Here is an 18,379-nt window from a genome sequence, read left to right as displayed (position 1 = left end):
AAATAACACCCCCCCCCCCCCCCCGCCCCGAAATATATCCCCACACCAAACTGTGTTGAAACTTCAGGCTGTACCCCCGGGGGGGGGCGGTTGATGGGGAAAGCGGGGGGTTGCCAGCCGAACCGGTAATATATAGACTTTCTTTGGCCTTATCTCTTCTCCAGCAGCCCTGGGGATGCGAGGAAGGGGGGGAAGCTGAGATTCCTTCCAGATAAGCTCCTTAGTGTTTGCAAAACTCGCATTCCATCTTTAACCGCCCCCCCCCCCGGCCTTAACACACCCCCCCACGCAGCGAGCGCGATTTTCACCCCATCGCGCCGTTCCTAGAGAGGTTCAAAATAGGCGAGAAGTGAAAAGGAGTTGAAAAGGAACGCAAACTTACAGGGAAGATGCTGCTCCGGCCGCCGCGCTCGCACTAAGCGCCTTGTCCCACTGTCCCAGCATTAAACAGCTCGAGCAGCTGCGATGGTGGACAGTTAAGATTATATATGATGTAAATATATTGTGGGTTTGTCAGCTCCCCCAAACCATAAAACTTAGTTTAATGACATCACGTGCTCCCTGAGAGCCATTCAGGGCTTTTGCTTAGGGCCATCCACATAAATAACCTTCAAAAGTTTTAAACTACTAAAATCGCATAGAAGCCATGAGTATTTCTGCTAATGTTCTCGGTGAAACTAAAAGAGCGTGGCATTTTTTGGAAAAAACAAACAAACAAAAAGTCCCGGATTGATATCTATAGCTGTACCTATATCTATAAAAATGGAACTTTGGTTTGTTTGTTGTTTTTCTTTTGGGCCATTTTAAGTTCTCACGGGGTTGACACGGATGACGGGGCAAGGTAAGTCCTTTTATATTTCCTTCTGGAGGCTTTGGGAAGGGATTTGAGCAGCCGAGAGGGGAAATCAAGAGGTGAATCTCTTCCAGACAGCACCAGCAACAACACCCACCAAACACCCACCAATCCCGAGGAAAACGCCCCAAAAAGAAGAGAGGGATGAGGGGTACAGAGAACCCCCCGACCCCCCCTCCCCGCGCCGATAATTAATCATAAGTAGCCGCACTCCGCTCCACAGGGTGGAAATGTGCGAGTTGGGAGTGTAAAGTGGGGGGTTTTGGGGTGTTTTGGGGGGGTTTTGTGCTACTTTCGCAGACAAAACACGCGTGGTCTCGGAGCTGGTTTAACCCTTGCCAAGCCCGAGCTGCTTTGACAGCTTCCCGCTTCCAAAAAGCAGAGGGGGGAAAGGTGTTGTTAGAGTGCGAAATGTAATCAGAACAAACAATAATAACCCAGAGACGCCGCAATAATCCCGGTGAGAGGGAGGGGAAGACGTTGCTTAAGAGAAAATTGAACGGAATAACGAGCAATTGCCAGCACACGCCAAGAGGGTTTTGTGCCTGAATAGATTCACACAGCATGGGGAGGAAAAGAAGTGGAATAAAGAGAGAAAAAGGCAAAAATCAAAGAGCAAAGAGATGATTGGAATCGCTCCAGAGCCCTCCTTGAGATCACCCCAGGCCCCAGAGTGGGGCAGCAAATCAATGTACGAGGCGAGCCTTGGCTTTGCAGTATTTCACTCCAAACCGACGGGGAAACGACAGGAAAAATAACTAAAAGCATTTAAAAAAAGGAGGATTTTTTTATGCATTGACTGTTAAAAGACGGTACAATTAAATATCTTTGCAGCTCTCCACTTGCCAAACAAGCAGAACCCACCATCCACGAATAACCGACCATCAAATCAAATAATGCCGATGAAAAGCGCGGCCCTGGGCGCTGCCCCATTTGAGCCCGCTGTGTTAATTGTGCCCCCCCCGGGCCGCCCGGAGCCGCTACCGCAAGAGAACTTTTGTTTTGCAGGTTCAGGAAATTGTTCCCTTGTTCCCCATGTGTAAAGGAAATCCTATAAAGTTTTATGGAGCTTATTGGGCTTCTCCCAGCATTTGTTTTCGCCTGTAAATAGCTGCGAAGACACAGGAGGAGCCACCCCCGTGTGTCTGGGAGATATAGGTTGAGCCTTATGCAAATAACGTATGGGCAAGCACCACACGTGGGTTGTTTGGGGGGGGGGGGGGGGCAGCACCCACCCCACCCCCGTGGGTGGAAAGCACGTAGGGACCCTCCATAAAGCGTTTGCTTTTCTTCTTTTTCTCAGCCATATGGTTGGAGGGTATAGAGAAAGTCCATATGGACCCAAGTGTGAGCCTACGGGACGTATAGACACCCTATAGAAGGCGGGTTTCCCACCCAGGGACAGGGTATTCCCTATCAGGCCCCTCCACCTTAGCAGAGACAGAAAACAATCTATATATGTATTTTAAAGCCATAATTTTAAAGGCCCATATATATCTATAGTCAAAAAGCCATATATATACTTTAAAGCCATATTTCTATTTTAAAAGTCATATATTTTTACATAAAGCCATATATTTATATATTCAAAGTCCCATATATATATTCAAAGTCCTATATATATATTTTAAGCCATATATATATATTCAAAGTCCCATATATATATTTTAAGCCATATATATGTATATTCAAAGTCCCATATATATATTTTAAGCCATATATATATATATATATATATATATATATATATATTTAAAGCCCAGCTTAACCCCCCCCCCTTCCCTGGGGGCTGCTCCCCTTTGGGGGGGGTACAGCAGGGCCTGGACCCCCTCAGCTCCCCAGTAACCCCCATCCCATCCCAGTCACCTCCAGTCAAGCACTGGGATCTCCTTCCCTCATCCAGGTGCTGCAAGAGGCAGCGGCCGGGAGATTTTGGGGCAAAACCATGTTATTCCGAGTATATATTGGAGAGAGAAGAAGGGAGGAGAGAGAAACAGAGAGAAAAGGTGATTTTAATCCGCTGTTGCTATGAAAATTGCATCTCCCAGGCGAGGACACCAGCCTGGAATGAAAACTGGAGAGAAATACAGATAAAGAAAGTCGGAGCTGGGACAGGGAGCAGTTCAACCCCTCAGGGCCCAACCAGCGCTTCACCACCGAATTAATACGTTCAAAAAGCACTTTTCCTCCCCATTTTCCCCACAATCCGGGCGAGACATAAAGCAGCACGTCCCTTTGGGTGTGGGGACAAGGGCACTAAACCAAATCACCCCCCCACCCCTCCGCAAAGCTGCTTTTTTGGCTAAGAAATGAGGATATTTCTCCAAGACTTTGCCGAAGTGGTGGAGGAGCAGAAAGTGGCTCCGGGAGCGCAGAAATACCCGCCCGGCGCACCAACTTTTGCATCATTCACCGTTTATTCCATATGACAAAATAGAAGTTTCGCAGGCGAAACAGCAACTCATCAATATCCCGAGCGCATCACTTGGCGGGGGGGGGATATATAAAAGAAGTTACTGCGATGGACTGAATTTAGACAGAGATGTACAAATTCCTCTTCGCCTTGGCTTTTTTTTTTGTTTAATATATATCTTAGCATTTAGCAAATCTACATTAATGACGCAACAAATAAATACACAATAATATTTAGTCCTATTTTTCCCTCCACACCCCCCCCCCCCATGCTGCACTTTCCTACCCGAAGGTTTTATAGGAGCCGCTCAAACCGGTGTCCCCCTCCCGTCCCTTTCCCCCCAGTCTATTAATTTCTTCTCTATGCAAATAATAACGAAATAATGCGTCCGAGTCCCAACGCAAACACGCAAACACACACCAGGGACCCCCCCCGCTTCTCTCCGGGGCTTCCAAATTGGATTTGAGGGCTTTCCAAGCCTTTTCCCGACTTGTGCCAGCGCATCTTTCCTGGGCAACCCAGCGAATCACATCAGCAATTTCCTTCTCCCATCAGGGCCAGGTTGGGACTTCACAAAACTTACACACTTTGGGAGCTTTTTTTCCCCCTTTTATTTCGCTTCTTTTCCTTCTTCACCAGCGTTTTATTTGTGTGTGGGTATTTTTGCCATTTTCCCATGAATATCGCGGTTTTTAGCGCTGAGACGACGCGATGCAGCAACCCAGCGGATTATTTTTTCCAAGCCTTTTTGGCGTTGTGATTTATTGATGTTTTCCCCTCTTTCTTCGTGATTCTTTTTCCCCCAAAGAGCGCACAGGTTAGGACACTTAATAACAACCTATAGAGCCATACACTGAATTTTTGCACGAAGCGAACAGCGGGGTGGTGCCTTTTTTGTTGTTGTTGCATACTAATAAGAGATCTCCTTTGTCTGAGGGGTTTGTGAGGGTACAGACCAGAGTCCATCCAGCAGCTCCCTCCCCACCCCAAAAATCCAACTTGCCTCAATATAACTTCCACCAGAAGCGATGGAAAAGAATAATAATAATAACAATTAACATTAAAAAGCAGGGGACCCCCCAATTCTCCTGCAATCCCACCTAAAGAGCCTCTTTGCTTTTCAACTTGGAATCTTTCTTCCACTTCATCCTGCGGTTCTGGAACCAGATTTTGATCTGTCTCTCGTTGAGGCAGAGGTTGTTGGCGATCTCAATGCGCCTCCGTCGGGTCAGGTATCTGTTAAAATGAAACTCTTTCTCTAGTTCCAGAGTTTGGTAGCGGGTGTAGCTGGTTCGGGAGCGTTTCCCATCCGTTTCTGAGGAGGAGTGGGGGGGGAAATAACATTGTTTTAAAAGGGGGAAGACATTGCATGAAAGCCAAAGCAATTCTGGATGGATTTAATTGTTTTATTAGTATTTTTACTAATGTAAAACCCGATGACAAATCCAGAACACACAGAAGTTTCCTGAGGCTCTGGGCACGCAGTAGCCTGAAATCTTCTATTCCCCAACACCTCCAGTCCCCCAAGTCCCCCCCTTTTCCTTTCTAAAGCCCAGATCAAACGCATGTAGATGAGCCAGAACTGAACCTGTTTCCTCTCGGACAATAAATAAGTGTACAAAGGAAGGAAACATCTTTTCTTGGGGATCTCGTCTCTATTTTCCACCATGGGAAGGTGGAGGGGGAAAATCTTCCCACCTTCGCTTCTGGCGCCTCTTTTCTTTTGAAAGCTCGCCCTCCAAGAACATGTGTATTTCAAGTTATTTTTAACCCCCCCTTCCCAAAAAAATGGAATATTGCCTTTTATACACGTTTTGTTTCTATGATCCAATTATGCTGTCATAAATTTGGGCGTATATAGCCTCTAAGCCTTTTAGTGGACAGTTTTACGAGCAATTGATGCCTTAGTCGTAAAATTTACGACCTCAGGTTTTTTATTATTTGCCCCGTATGGCCTATAAAAACCCAAGGCAAAAAAAAAATATATATAAAGGGGAAAAAGAAGAAATCAAGAAGTGAAAGTTTTTACCATGGCTCATGTGTAGTTTGGTCATCCAGGGGTAAATTTGTGGAGGTTGTTGCTGCTGCAGTTGTGGTTCTCCTTGTTGTGCTGTTTGCACGGGTTCAGCTTTGATTTCACCCGAGCTCTTAGATCTCTCCTCCAACGGCGGCTTAACGCTCTTCTGCCTGTAAATCCCGGGATTTAGGGCTCCTTGCTCTAAAGGATGCCCTGAAGAACCCATGACCGTGCAGGGAGGTCGCTGGGGGTTCGCTGGGGGGGTCGCAGCCATGTCCAAGCCGTTGAGGGAGTTGGTGGCCCCGGAGGAGGAGGAGGAGGAGGAGGGGAGGGTGATGCTCAGATCCAAACCAGCGTAGCGGTACCTGGGGGGTGCTGGAACCTCGGGCACACTTCCATAATTTCCATAACTTTGCATGGCATAGGCAGGAACGGGGGGATTTTGCTTATAAAAGGAATTGGCGACGTAAGAACTCATGGCGGAGGAGGGGAGGAAAAAGAAAGGGGGGGGGAAAGAAATTTGGGGAGGGGGATTTATTTCCTTTTATTTCTTTTTTTTTTTTTTTGTTTCCTTATTTCTTCTTTCTTTTCCCTATTATTTCTTCTTTTTTTTTTTTTTCTTCCTTCTTCCTCCCCCCTCTTTTTTCTTTTTTTCTATTTATTTTCCCCCCAACCTCTTTGATTAGGGTGATTTGTGGCCCTTTGAAGTTCAGGGGTGGGGTGTGCGTGTAGGGGGGGGGGCGCGTTTTGTTCCTCCTAAAGTGCAGAATTTATAGGTAGGGGGGATTCTTCTGTCTTCTTCTTTTCATTTCCCCCCCACCCCTATACGCTCTGCCCAAATATGGGATATTTAAGTGGCATCACGTGAAGGCGCCGGCCACTCATCAATTTGCCTTGATGACCCCGGGGCGGGTAATTGATGGGCGCCCGCGGAAGGCGCCGGGGGTGCGCGGGGGGTGCGCGGGCGGAGCGCTGGCGGAGCGCTCCGCGGGACGGCGAGGCGGCAGCGGCACCTAGTGCTGCTCCGCGGCAGCGCAACCGCCGCTCCGCACCCCCCCCCACCCCGCTCCGCCCCCGCGGAGGAAAAAGGGCGCAGCGAGCACAATTTTTTAATAATTTTTAAATCCTTGCGCGCATTTTTTTTTTTTTTACGCGCTTCACGCCCCCAAAATCACAGTTCGGCCAGTAGATTAAAATACAAGTGATTTCAAATTTTTTAATATATCTTTTAATTCTCTTTCCACTGAAGGCGAAACTCGCAGCAGCATCCGCATCCCTTGGAATTCCTTTTTTAAACATATCTTTTAAGCGCACGCAGATTTTATTTTGGTGGACGGAAACGCATTCCCCGCGTTGTTTGTCGAGGTTTGGAGCGCGGAGGCGGTCGGGGAAGCTCCTGAGCCCTCTGCAGAGGCAGCTCCTCCAATGCGCCAAAGTTTACATTCCTGTTACCTTTCCCCCCCTTTTTTTTTGGCTCAATTTATTGCTGCCAGGAGCCTGGATCTTCCTCGTCTGCTGGAGAAACCAGCCCCTCTCTTCAAAGGGCGCGGGCGAAGGGGAAATAAAGACCTTCAGATCTGAATTTCCAGCCTTTCCTTGTCCTCCGGAGTAGGGGGGGCGCCCCCTTTTTCCCCCCCAGCCCCATTTCGGGCTTTGCTTTCCTGAGCGCTTCTTCTTCTTCTTGCTATATTTTTTTATATATATATATATTAACTCCGTCTCCATTCAGCAGCCTGAGAAACGCCTTGAGTGCGCTGGGTGCTCCATGTCGCTTTCCTTCTCCCTATAAGCGCCGAATTATCTGTGTGTGGTTGCGGATTTACGTTTATATTTATGTTTGGGGCTGGGTTTTCCTTTGTTTTTTGGCAATCCCAAGCGGTTTACACCCAGGGAGCCTCCCGCTCCCTGGCCAGGTCGTTACCCTCTTGCAAAACGCTTTTGGCTCCTGATGCTGTTTCCTTGTTTCCTTTCGCTTTATTTTTAAACTCTAGCTTATTTTTTGGGGGGGTGCTTTCCTGCGCCTTGCAATAAAAAATCGCCTGCACATCGCACATTCCAGGCTGCAGACGAGCAAAGGGTGGGCTGGAAAATAACCCTCCCCAGGCTCTTTTGGTTGTTGTGGGGTTGGTTTTTTTTTTGGTTGGTGTTATTTTTCTGGTTATTCAAACCAAATCCTGATTGTTTCATTTAAAAATATATATAAGTCGGAGGGGACTAAGCTGCTTCTCATCCCTGGTTAAGTGCGACCTGCAGTGAATATTAGAGCAAAGAGGCGAGAGAAATGCAGCTCCTTTTATCCAGCCTTTGCAATGGGGTCTCCAAGCCCGCGATCCGCAGCAGCGTTTGTTTCGCAGCGTTACATCCACCATTTCCGTCCTCCTAAGGATGAGTTTGAGGAGAAAAGCGGCTCCCCCCCACCCCGGAAAGCTTTATTGGGTCGCAATAAGCCGGGGGAGGGCTGGGGGGGGTTGGTCCTTCCGCAGAACTGGGGGGTTCTCAGCTGTGGAGAGCTCAAATTAAATCAAAATGATAATAAAACCAGCGGAACCTTTGACCTGGTGTTTGACTGAGGAGGGTGCAATAAGAAATATATACTGTTTTGAACTTTGGAAATGCATTTTTAATCATGAAGCGAGAGGTATGGCATAGATTCCTGATGCCACCGAACAATACAGTAACAAGACTAATTCAAGGAGACAAAGCAAAATGTAATTATTTCCCCCCCCTCCCTATTTTTTTGGGATACTCTTGAATGGGAGAGGTACGAAGGAGGGAGAGAAAGGAGAGAGGGAGCTGATTCTCAGGAACAACACACAAGATAAGTGAACTTTCTAACAGGCTGTTACCAACACGAAACGTTTCGACTGAAGCTCAGAGGCCATTCTATAAACTTTAAAAATAATATTCAGTTTTTATTAAATACTCAACATAGTCCTCTGGACCTTTATACATGAGAGGGTGTAACACAAGGTTGGGTTCTTTTTTTTTTAGGGTTTTTTCTTTTCCTTTTCTACCGCTATAGAACTCCATTCACTTGATACTGTGGAACATTACAGTGCTAAACATAAATATAAATACAGGTACCACAAACACAGTTAAAAATATTCACACAGAAACTGTCACAGTTTGTCGTATGCAGTGATGAGCCCAGGTAGCTGCTTAAATACAAGGAGGATGCTCTTGGAAATGCGATATTTAGGAGCTTTCTCAGGGAAGAAAATCAGTTTTGCACCGGGGGGGGAAGAGCTGCTCTGGCTGGGGGGGGGGAAGAGGCGTCAACCCGGCATAGGGGAGGGTGGGTGCCCAATTTTTTTGGGGCGGGGGGGGAGAAGGCGGAGGGATAAGGAGGAAGGAGGGGAGTGTGCGGCTTGGAACAGTCTTATCCCGAGTTAGATAAATAGGCGATGGATGCGTGTGCGGGGGGGGGGGGTCACTGGGTAGAGCACAGGGAGGGGGGGGGGCTGTGTAGCGGTGCCCACATTTCCACTTAAACCTTATTATTTTGACCCCCCTCCAATTTCTTTTTAAATTATTATTTTTTTCATTATTATTATTTTTTTCATTATTATTATTTTTTCATTATTATTTTTTTAATTATTATTATTTTTTAACGTAGCCAAACATTGTGCCGGTGATAAATACAGGTCGGGGAGGGGGGTCTGGGAGTGGGGGGGGGTGGTTTGCCGCCGAGCTGTCACTTTTTCACTCCTTCTGCTTCTCCTCTTCTGTCTCTTCTCGCTTCTCCTCCTTGGCCAAGCTGTCGGCGGCGGCGGCGGCCGTTCCCCCCCCCGCTCCGGAAAGGGTCGAACTCAAATTACTCTCTTTTTTCCATTTCATCCTCCGGTTTTGGAACCAGATTTTGATCTGCCGCTCCGTCAGGCACAGAGCGTTGGCGATCTCGATCCGCCTCCGCCGGGTCAGGTACCGGTTGAAGTGAAATTCTTTCTCCAGCTCCAAGGTTTGATAACGGGAATAAATCTGACGCCCCCGCCGGCGATCGGCCCCGTAGCCCACTCCTAAGGATGCCGAGAAAACACAGACTAAAAATCGTCAGCCCGCTAAGAACGCGGAAAATGAAGGGGTTGCGGGGTGGGGTGGGGGGGTGCAGCAACACCCCGCACCCGCGCAACCCCCTCCGCCCCCGCGCAACCCCGCGCTCCTCCTCCCCCACCCTCCACCCCCGGCCTCCTGCCCCTTCCCCACCCCATGCAAAAATACATTAAATAAAATAACTCTGTTTTATATATATATATATATATTTTAATTAAATGAACCTTGGGCGTGCAGCGTTTTCTCCCGGGTCATTTTCTCCCGGGATGCTGCTCCCCGCCCCCCACCTCCCACCACCCCCCCCTTTGCTTTTTCCCACATTATTTCTGCCAATTGGAGGATTTGGGGGAGCCGGGGAGGGGGGGGAAGTGGGAGCTTCCCCCAAGCCCTCTCGGTGCGGGGAACCCGCCACCGCAGCACTTCCCCGCACCCGTCATTAAAACTTGTTTTTACCCCGGTAATATTTTGTGCTTAACTCCCGAGCAGAGCTCGCTGCACTTTATTATCGATATTTTACACTCTCGAAGTCTTTTAATTAGAAAGAGCATAACAAGCCATATTTGCTTGCAACAACTTAACAAATAAAAGGCCTGTAGCTGCAACTGTGAAGGAGCTATATTATTGTTTTTATGGGGCCATAAAAAGTCGCTCAGCCTGTTCTGCTAGGGAGAAGGTCGTAAAGATGGTTCAGTTTATTTAATTTATATCTCCGAGCTGTAAAACTTACCACTGTGGGAGTTCATACGCTGCATCCATGGGTATATTTGAATGCTAGTTTTTTGTTCTTGCGAAGTGTTCCTGTTTTGGTCACTGGTAAAATCCTGTGCGATTGATGTCTGTGTATTATGTCCCATAGAATTTTGCCTGCAGCTAGAAAGCATGTCTTTTTCTTGGTAAAAAGCATTAGATCCATAGTCATAAGGTCCTCGGCTGGAGCTAAACACAACATTATCTTGCGGTGAATAAAAAGGAGAAGAATAAATCCGGTTTTGAGCAACGGCTGCTCCATAAGTAGAAAAATGCCTGACAGGGTCATAGGCAGTTGAATTGAGGGCTACGTTGGGAAGCACCTCTTGGCCACTGGTGAGATGGCAGGATAAAGATGGGTTTGTAAAATAGGAATTCATATCCTCCTCTATACCTGGCTGTGTGATTTCTTTAATATTTATTTCTGTCTCCAGTTTGTAGTCTGAACTAGATTGTTATAGGGAAGGCTCTGCTCCAGGACAGACAAAATGACAAAGTCAGCTGACCCGGGGGGAGCCAATGGGGAGGCGGGTGTCAAAAAGGGAAAAAATTGCTTTTGCTTCTGTTGATTCCCTAGTTGAAACTAAGTGGGCATGGAAAGTAAGTCTTGCACCCCCGAACCCCCCCCCAGCACCCCCGGGGTGCGCTGGGTGCGCTGGGAGAGCTGCCGGAGCCGGGACTGGGGGGGCCGGAGGGGGGGGTCCTGCGTGGGGAGGCAGCTGCGCCGGGAGGGGGTCGCATCAATTTCTTAAGCCAGGCTTAACTTTTCCTTCCCCCCCCCCCCAGCCCCCCCTTTTGCTGCTAATGAGCTTTGGAAGCACCGTCTGTGTGTCTGTGCGTTATGTTGCTTGTGTTTTGTTTTGTATGTGCGTGTGGATGATTTTTTTGGAGAACTGTTTGCTTAATATCTTGTAATAAAATAGCTCAGAATTCACAGTAATAAATCTCAGATGTCCACAGAATATTAAGCCATAAATTACCCTCTTTTTTTTTTCCAACCCCCCCCCCCCTTTCCTTCTTGTTCTCATGTAGCATTGGTCAATATTATGGAATCAAATGGTTGTGTTCCTGATGAGAAAATATTACATAAAGAGAGAGGGGGGGAAAAAATGGCGACTTCTGAATTGCTAAACGTGTTTCAGAGCCTTCCCAAATTATGTCCTGGGGAGGAAAGAGGGGGAAAAAGAGACACCCAGAAAGCAACACCCAACATTGCAAACTCACGTTAGGCTGGAAGTTGGATTTCTCCTCTAGTTTGACGTTTCTCCCCTCCAAGGTTTCCCATTTTCAGTGCTAGGGGATATTTACATTTGCAACAACAGCAGAAAGGGGAAAGAAATAGGGAAGAAAACTAAAACCCAAGAGGATTTGGAGTTGGAAAGGGGCGTCTAGGCTGGAGACGCAACCTCGTGTTGGTGTTTGCAGCAATTTAGAGTTGCAGATATTTACAGCTGATTGGGAAAGTTCTCCTGCAAATATTTAGTTAGATGAAAAGAGGGATTATATCCTATCTTCTCTGAGTAGATTGCACCTAGAACTAATTGAAATGAAGGCGGCTAATCTCATTTTAATTTCAATCTAGAGCCATAAATTGCCCCTGAAATGTAAAACATACCTGCTGATCTGTAAATATTGCGAGGTGTCTTTATCATCCTGCTGGCTCGCTGTTTAAAATCCAATGCTGGCAGGGAAACCCCGGCCTCCTCTGCCTGGGTGTGTTGTGTTGAGTGGGCTTGTTTGCAAACCCCTCCATCGTGTCCACGTTTTGATTCGAATCGTGAGGGTGTGGGGTGCTGGGGAGAGGAAGCTTTGTGGGTGCACCCTCCAAAACTGAGACCATTTGTTTGTCTTGCCTTCAATCAATAGACTTAATTCCTTTTCTTTTTAAAGCGATGTATCCCTAAAAGATTTTAGCTGACAAAGAAGGCTTGGGGGGGTGTATATTTTTTCCCCAGCTATAACAGGAACCCGGATGCCAACGGATTTTATGCTCTTTTTCCTCTGTGTAACAAAGCAAAGTAATCAATGGTAGCAATAAAACCATAAACGAGACTACAACTGACAAAAAAAAAAAGCAGCAGCTCGTGTATTCATCTTCTATAACGTTAAAGCTTCCCCTGAGTGTCACTAGGGGGGAAAATCAAGTTTCGAACCAAAAAGGAGGGTGCTGGGAGGGTGCACCATGTTCTTTAGCTGCTGGACCCTGGGGGGAGAGCACCTAAGGCTGCCCAACTTGGTACAGCACCCAGCCCCATGGCCATGGGGAGCATTTCCAGGCGTGTCCCCCCCCATCCAAAAGAAAAAGCCAACTTCAGGTTGCTTTCGTTTCCCTTTTTTTCTCCCCATGGGGATTTCTGGAATGACAGAAAAAAAAAAAATAAAAAAAACCACAAAGGGGCGAAAATCAAGGAATTAGGCAAGAAATGTGATTATTTGGGGTATTTTGAGTTTTTGCTGGGGGTTTTTTCCCACCTTCTGCTGAGTTGTTAAACACAAAGTCAGAGGCACTTTGGGCAGATGTGGGGAGCCAGGGGTATGTTGCAAATATTAGTTGTAAATATGATTTATTAAACATGGGCACGTCTCCCCCAAAGCCAGGGCTGGGTGACTTTGGAACCCGCCGCTGCTCCCATACCCCAAATTATTGGGCAAGTCCCCCAAATGGACTTGGAGGGACGAGGAGACTTTGCAGCGCTGCAGAAATTAAGGGGCCGGACCTTGGCTGGGGCAGATTGACATGGGGACTGGCACCTATGGAGGGGGATTTATAGAATCACATAGAACACTTGGGCTGCTTCTACCCACACCACCCTCGTCAAAGTTTGGGGGGAGTTTGTGGAAAACCCCCTTGTAGGCTTTTAGGTTTTCTTTTTAATTTATTGTTGTTCTTTTGCTTCCCCCTTCAATTTTATTTTATTTATTTTATTTTAGATTATATTATTTATTTTATTTATTTATTTTATTTATTTATTTTATTTTATTTTATATTATATTATTTATTTTATATTCTTTTATTTTCCTTATTTTATTTTATATTCTATTCTATTGTATTATTTTTGTATAGGTGCTCGAGGGCTGTTGTAGCAGAGACCTGTGTGATAACCGTGTGACTAGGAGTCGAGAAAGTTAAGTGTTTTATTACTTCTCTAAACAGAGGGCAAGTCTTAAAAGTCTGCTCGATTTATAGTGAACAGAAACCAGCTGCCGTAAAGAAACTCCAAATAGAATCCTCGCCCTGCACTGAAAATCAGGATTCTGGGGAGAAAAGGGAGAGAAAGAGGAGGGAGTGAAAAAAATACAGCACAACCACCCCCAAAACCGCACCATTCAAATATGTTTTCCTCATTGCGATTCCTCACGGTTTGAATGCACTGATTCTATATATATATATAGAATGATTATTGCTATTTTTTTGTCGTCTCATTGATATTTTCTAACAGTTTGGGGCTGACTCGAAAGTATTTCACCAAGCTATGCCACTACCCAAAAGGTATTTATTTCCCCCCCCCAAACACGGAGAGGGAATATGTGGGGCGCTTTCTGGTTAAATTGGTCTGCAAACAATTATGTAAACTCATCAGCAGAAGCAAGAACAGATGTTTTATTAAAAGTGCTACACAGCAGTAGAAATATGGACAAGTCTTCGAGTAGCTCTTTAATACGAGTTGTTCTTTGTTCCCAGGAAAGAAAAGCGCCCATAGAAATCTGAAATAACACCCACCACTCATAAGCCATATTTACCACCCCCCCTGCCCTTTATTTTTTCATCTCCCCCCACTGATGCTCACACAGAGAGGGGAAAAATATATATATATATATATAGGAAGAAAAAAATACGAGTCGGGAGATTTCCTCCCCCCCCTCCCAGCTTTAATTAGCAAATTGATGAACTGATTTAGGGAAAGGGAAAAAAAAAAAAAGAGGCTTAAAAAAAAAATACATGCAATCCCAACACATGTGTTTTCTATCCCCCAGTAATTACTGAAAGGAAACGAATCCAAATCGGTGTCCCCCCCCCGGCCGCCTGCCCCTCCCCGCCTGCAGATCCCGCTACTGGCAGCGCTGCTGCCCGGCCCTGCGGCCGCTCGGGCTCTTTGGGGGGGTTCGGGGGGGGTTTTGCTGTTTCTTTCCCAGCCACGTTGTGTATTTGGGGCTGATTCCCGCGTGGGGCAAAAGATGGGGGTGTCCCCCCCCGCCTCGCCCACGCGTGTTGCGTTGGGAGGTGCACACCCCCCGCCACTACTTGCCCCCCGCAGCCACTTGGACATTCAAATTATTCGAGCAGGGCGAGGGGGGGGTTACTGTAAACTGCTGCCAAAATGGCTCTATGGGGATGCTCTAAAGGGGGGGGGGGCTTACTCTCATCACCCCCCCCAAAATAAACCCCACACCTGCTTGTTTAAGGCCCATGCACCCCCCGGCTATGGGGCCGTGAGCCTGCGCGCCCACATCGGATCAAACCCTCGAAGCTTTTAGAGGTAAATACAAGTGATGCCATTAAAAGGCTTTTTATTTAAACTGATTTCACCTTGTATCTGGGATCTCTGCCTCCCCCCGCCCCCCCCCCGCTTCGCTTTCTTTTTTAACTTGACATTTATGGCACACGTGAGTCCTAATTATTTATTTGGGTCTTTCGCTGGGAATTTATTCCTGCTCTTTACAACGGGGGTTATTCCTAGTCAAATATTGCTTTTTGCTGTAAATAACGCTGGGGGGGTGAGGGGGGGGCGGGAAATAAGGGTCAAAAATAAGGAGAACACCCTCCCAAATAAAAGGGGGGGCAACGGGATAACAAGCAACCAAGTCTCGGCGGTTTATATGGGGGTTTATTTCTCTCTCCCCCAGCCTGAAGTGCTTCGCATTGTTTTGGAGCCGTCTCTGCTCTCTGTAATTACAACCTCGGAGTCAGAGTCTGAACAGCTCTTAATTAAATAAACCAAGGAGATGAAATCTCCCTTTTATCCCGAATACTTTTATTCGGAGCTTCAAGTTTTATCCCTCCGCGTTGGGGAGGGGGCGGCCTATTTGGGAGGCTTATTTCTTAATTAAAAGGCGCTTTCTGCAGCAAGATGCACGAAGCCATTATTAGCGAAAACACCCATTTCCCCCCATATCTTCCCGAGCAAAAAACCACACCCAGCGGCATTTCAGTTATTTTTCCTTAATACAAACCTTCCCAAACCCCCTTTTCCCCCCGCTCTAGGTGAATAAAGATTATTTACCACCCCGTAGAGTTACCCAGACGAGTCATTTCTTTGCTTTTTCCTATGGCTTTTTTTTTTTGTTGCTTTCAGCGCCATGGAGGGAAATGGGTTTAAACGTGTTCGCGTTATTTTATTCGCTGAGTTGCTTTGGGAAAGTGGAGCAAAAGTTCAGGGCAACTCCAAGTTGCAGCGCGATTAAAAATACAGAGAAGAAGAATCATAATAATGGAGGGGAGAAGGGGGGAAATAAGGGTTTTCTCGCTTGTAAAACCACTCAATCGCTTCACAGATTTGCAGGGGTTGGAGGGTGAAAAACAAGGGGGAATTCTGGCAATTGTCAAAACACATGTCTGCTGAGCAGGAAGCTGGAGGTGTGCGGAGAAGAGAAATTAATCCGCTCCTACTCCTCAAATTCATCCCTCTTCTTTCTGCCGAGCTTGAAAGCGCTTTGGAGCCTTTATTCAGATTTTTCCCCGCGACGGGAGGAGGTTTTAATTCTCAAATAGATATATTTTTATACATATATATATATATATATCTAAGGGGGGGGGGTGATTGATTTCATTTATTTCTCTCCTTCCCCAGATTTATTGGCGAATCTCAGCCCAACAAAAGGAGGCAGCACCGAAAATCTCCCCGCGGAAACGGGACTTCGCTGGCTCTTAAATGACCGAGTAACCGCGTTGAGGGAAGAAAAAGGAGCCAAAAACAAAAGTTAGCAGAGAAAATAGAAGCGAAGGGGGAACCTCCCCTGTTAAACCGCCGCAATTAAATGGGATTTGCTGATTAAACGCCCCGCTGAATCAATCTCAGCGCTGGGAAAGGGACCCCCACCCCCCTTTTTTTCTTGGGGGGGTGTGTGGGGGGGAAATCTTCATATTTGAAGGGGTGTAAAGCGCTTTGTTTATAGGGAGGGGTCTGCGGGATATTCCTGGTGCTTCCTTTGCTAAAAGTGGGCTTAATGGTGCTTTGGGGTTTTATTTAAGCTCCGTTTAAATTCAGTTGGATCCAAGAAAATACCTTTTGGCCCCCAAACCTGCCCAGGTGACAGGTAGCAACTTTTTCTCAGGGAAAAAAAGATACATATATATATATATATGGATATATATATGGAGATATATATGTGTGTGTATATATATATATGGAGATATATATATCCCCCTTTCAGCTTTTAATTCGTGTTTCTCTCAAATTTGGGGTCTCTTTTCATGACAGAGCGGGAATATTTCCTAAAACCCCCCCAAAATGAACCAAAACCGACAATGGCGCTCATGACGTCATACCCGTCGCGGCCAAGAGTTTGTGGCGTAAAATGAGGGGGAAAAAGCGACTTTTTGCTGCATCCGCGTGTGTTTCTATACGTGTGTCTATATGTATATATATATATATGGAGAGATGCAATTACTTCTGCGGGGTGTAGAGATTAAAAATAAGAAGGGAGGGGGTGTTATTACGTTCTGCAAGGGTAACTCAGGAGTGAAGAATTGTTGTCATTAACTATAGGCACTTTTATCCTTTATTCTTCGCAGATCCGAAGGCAGAAATTTAATCATAGGTGACTCGGAATAAAAATAATTCAGGAAACAATAATAGTTGCCTTAATGATGATTTTTTTTTAAAGGGGCGATCACTTAGGCAGAATTAAACTATATATTTGGAGACAATCTCTTGAGCACTTTGGTGAATTTATACATTGACATCGTCTTTAATCGAGCAACAATTTAATATTTCAGGATTTGCTTAAATACACTCATATTTTCAGGGGGAAAACACCGTTCCCGAGCTGACATGCCGCATCTATTTTTATGAGTTGGCGGACGCTGGGATGATTTAAATCCCCGTAACACGGAACGAAGGGAATAAAGAGGAAAAATAGGGCAAAAAATTGGGGGGGAAAGGGTAAAAACCCGCCTTGAATGAGCAGAAAGTGCGAGTGAGGAGCCTCAAATGGCTGCGGGAAACTTGGGGAAGTTTATGGGTGGGGAGGGGGCCGCATCAGTGTTAAAGGGACTAAAACAGCTTTGTAAAGTGATTGGGTTTTAATATGTCTATTTTTCAGACGGGAGAAGCTTATTCAGGACGTTGCGCTCTCTCCCAGCCGAGAGGGGGGGGTCTAATTTTACACACACACACACCCCCATTACACACCCAGACAAGGGGGGGGGGAAATAAGCCACCAAATAGCAAAACCTTGCGGGTTTCTGTCACTTGGTGGCAGTATACAAAACAAGTAAACAACAACGGGCGGGAATGGAAACGCTCTAACCCGGGGGGGGGGGGAACCGCACAGGGGGGGCCCACCTGTGGGACAAACCCTGCACCCCCGCTTCCCTTGGCGTGCTGCGGGATTTGGGGTTTTTTAGGGGGGGGTGTTTAGTGTTTTGGGTGTTTTTTTCGCTTTGCTTCCAGTCTCCTACCTCCCCCCCCTTTTTATTTCCCCCCCTCCCCGCCTCCCATTGAAACGCGGGGTCTTTAGTCTGGGGACAAAGAGTTTTACAGCCAAGGTGTGTCCCGGGTGACAAAGCGGCCCGAGCGGCCTGTCCCCTGCAGACTGTGTCCAGACACCCGCAATTGCGGGGACTTCGGCCTTTTATTGTGTTTGTGTCTGGGGGAAAAAGAGGATGGGGGGGGGGAGACGGGGCCGCTTTTCTCCTTCCTCCTCCCCAGCATCTTCCTCGTCCCCAGCATCTTCCTCCTCCCCACCACTTTTATATCTTTAATTTAACTGTATTTCTGACCTTAAAGCACTGAAAATTGTATTAATTTTATTTTCCCCCTTTTCCTCCTTTTTTTTGGGGGGGGAGAAAAGAGCGAATTGCAGGGATTAACCCCCCCGCCAATAATAGTAATAAGATCTCCAACTATCCCCTCCAACAATAAAATCCTTGATCCCTCAATGTTCCGCATCATCTTGTCCCAAAGTGTATTCGCCCCTCTATGACTAATTATTTGATCTTTTCCTCCACACATCGAGCGCCGCAAATTTATCTCTCGGGATAAAAAATAGAGATAGAAAATAACCACCAACAAACCACAATAACCAACCCAAACAAATCCCACGAAGCTCCGGGTAGAAATACAGCCCCCCCCCCCCC

At 46.6% G+C, this 18,379-nt stretch overlaps 2 protein-coding genes and 1 long non-coding RNA gene across 4 annotated transcripts; 1 reads left to right on the top strand and 2 right to left on the bottom strand.

The window, feature by feature from the left end:
* Window positions 1-3,251: 3,251 nt before the first annotated feature.
* Window positions 3,252-7,725, bottom strand: HOXC5 (homeobox C5). The gene is made up of 2 exons (XM_005514734.3): window positions 5,296-7,725; window positions 3,252-4,581 (listed from the first exon to the last, which is right to left on the bottom strand). The coding sequence occupies exons 1-2, from the start codon at window positions 5,759-5,761 to the stop codon at window positions 4,367-4,369; spliced, it is 681 nt and encodes a 226-aa protein (XP_005514791.2). The 5' UTR covers window positions 5,762-7,725; the 3' UTR covers window positions 3,252-4,366.
* Window positions 7,726-8,174: 449 nt separating this feature from the next.
* On the bottom strand, window positions 8,175-13,151 carry HOXC6 (homeobox C6). Of its 2 annotated transcripts, none has more exons than XM_065043562.1 (2): window positions 10,061-13,151; window positions 8,175-9,323 (listed from the first exon to the last, which is right to left on the bottom strand). In XM_065043562.1, exons 1-2 carry the CDS (start codon window positions 10,458-10,460, stop codon window positions 8,986-8,988), a joined length of 738 nt encoding a protein of 245 aa, XP_064899634.1. In that variant the 5' UTR covers window positions 10,461-13,151; the 3' UTR covers window positions 8,175-8,985. The 2 variants fall into 2 exon arrangements, with proteins under 2 accessions (XP_064899634.1, XP_064899635.1); XM_065043563.1 differs by having other exon boundaries at window positions 8,175-9,299.
* Window positions 10,622-16,874, top strand: LOC135576687 (uncharacterized). The gene is made up of 2 exons (XR_010468474.1): window positions 10,622-10,680; window positions 13,145-16,874. It is a non-coding gene; the product is annotated as an uncharacterized LOC135576687 (long non-coding RNA).
* Window positions 16,875-18,379: the final 1,505 nt, after the last annotated feature.

The sequence above is a fragment of the Columba livia genome, chromosome 29, assembly GCF_036013475.1.
Source record: "Columba livia isolate bColLiv1 breed racing homer chromosome 29, bColLiv1.pat.W.v2, whole genome shotgun sequence".
NCBI classification, from domain to species: Eukaryota; Metazoa; Chordata; class Aves; order Columbiformes; family Columbidae; genus Columba; species Columba livia.
Note: the sequence above shows the minus strand (reverse complement) of the source record. Positions and strands in the feature narration are given on the sequence as shown.

Bases quoted from the DNA above. Each gene is read 5' to 3' on its own strand.
- HOXC6 (XM_065043562.1), bottom strand. From the start codon at position 10,460: ATGAATTCCTATTTTACAAACCCATCTTTATCCTGCCATCTCACCAGT. The intron at 9,324-10,060 runs GTAAGTTTTACA...GACGATTTTTAG, and splicing joins GCGTATGAACTCCCACAGTG to TCTGTGTTTTCTCGGCATCC.
- HOXC5 (XM_005514734.3), bottom strand. From the start codon at position 5,761: ATGAGTTCTTACGTCGCCAATTCCTTTTATAAGCAAAATCCCCCCGTT. The intron at 4,582-5,295 runs GTAAAAACTTTC...ACTCCTCCTCAG, and splicing joins CAAACTACACATGAGCCATG to AAACGGATGGGAAACGCTCC.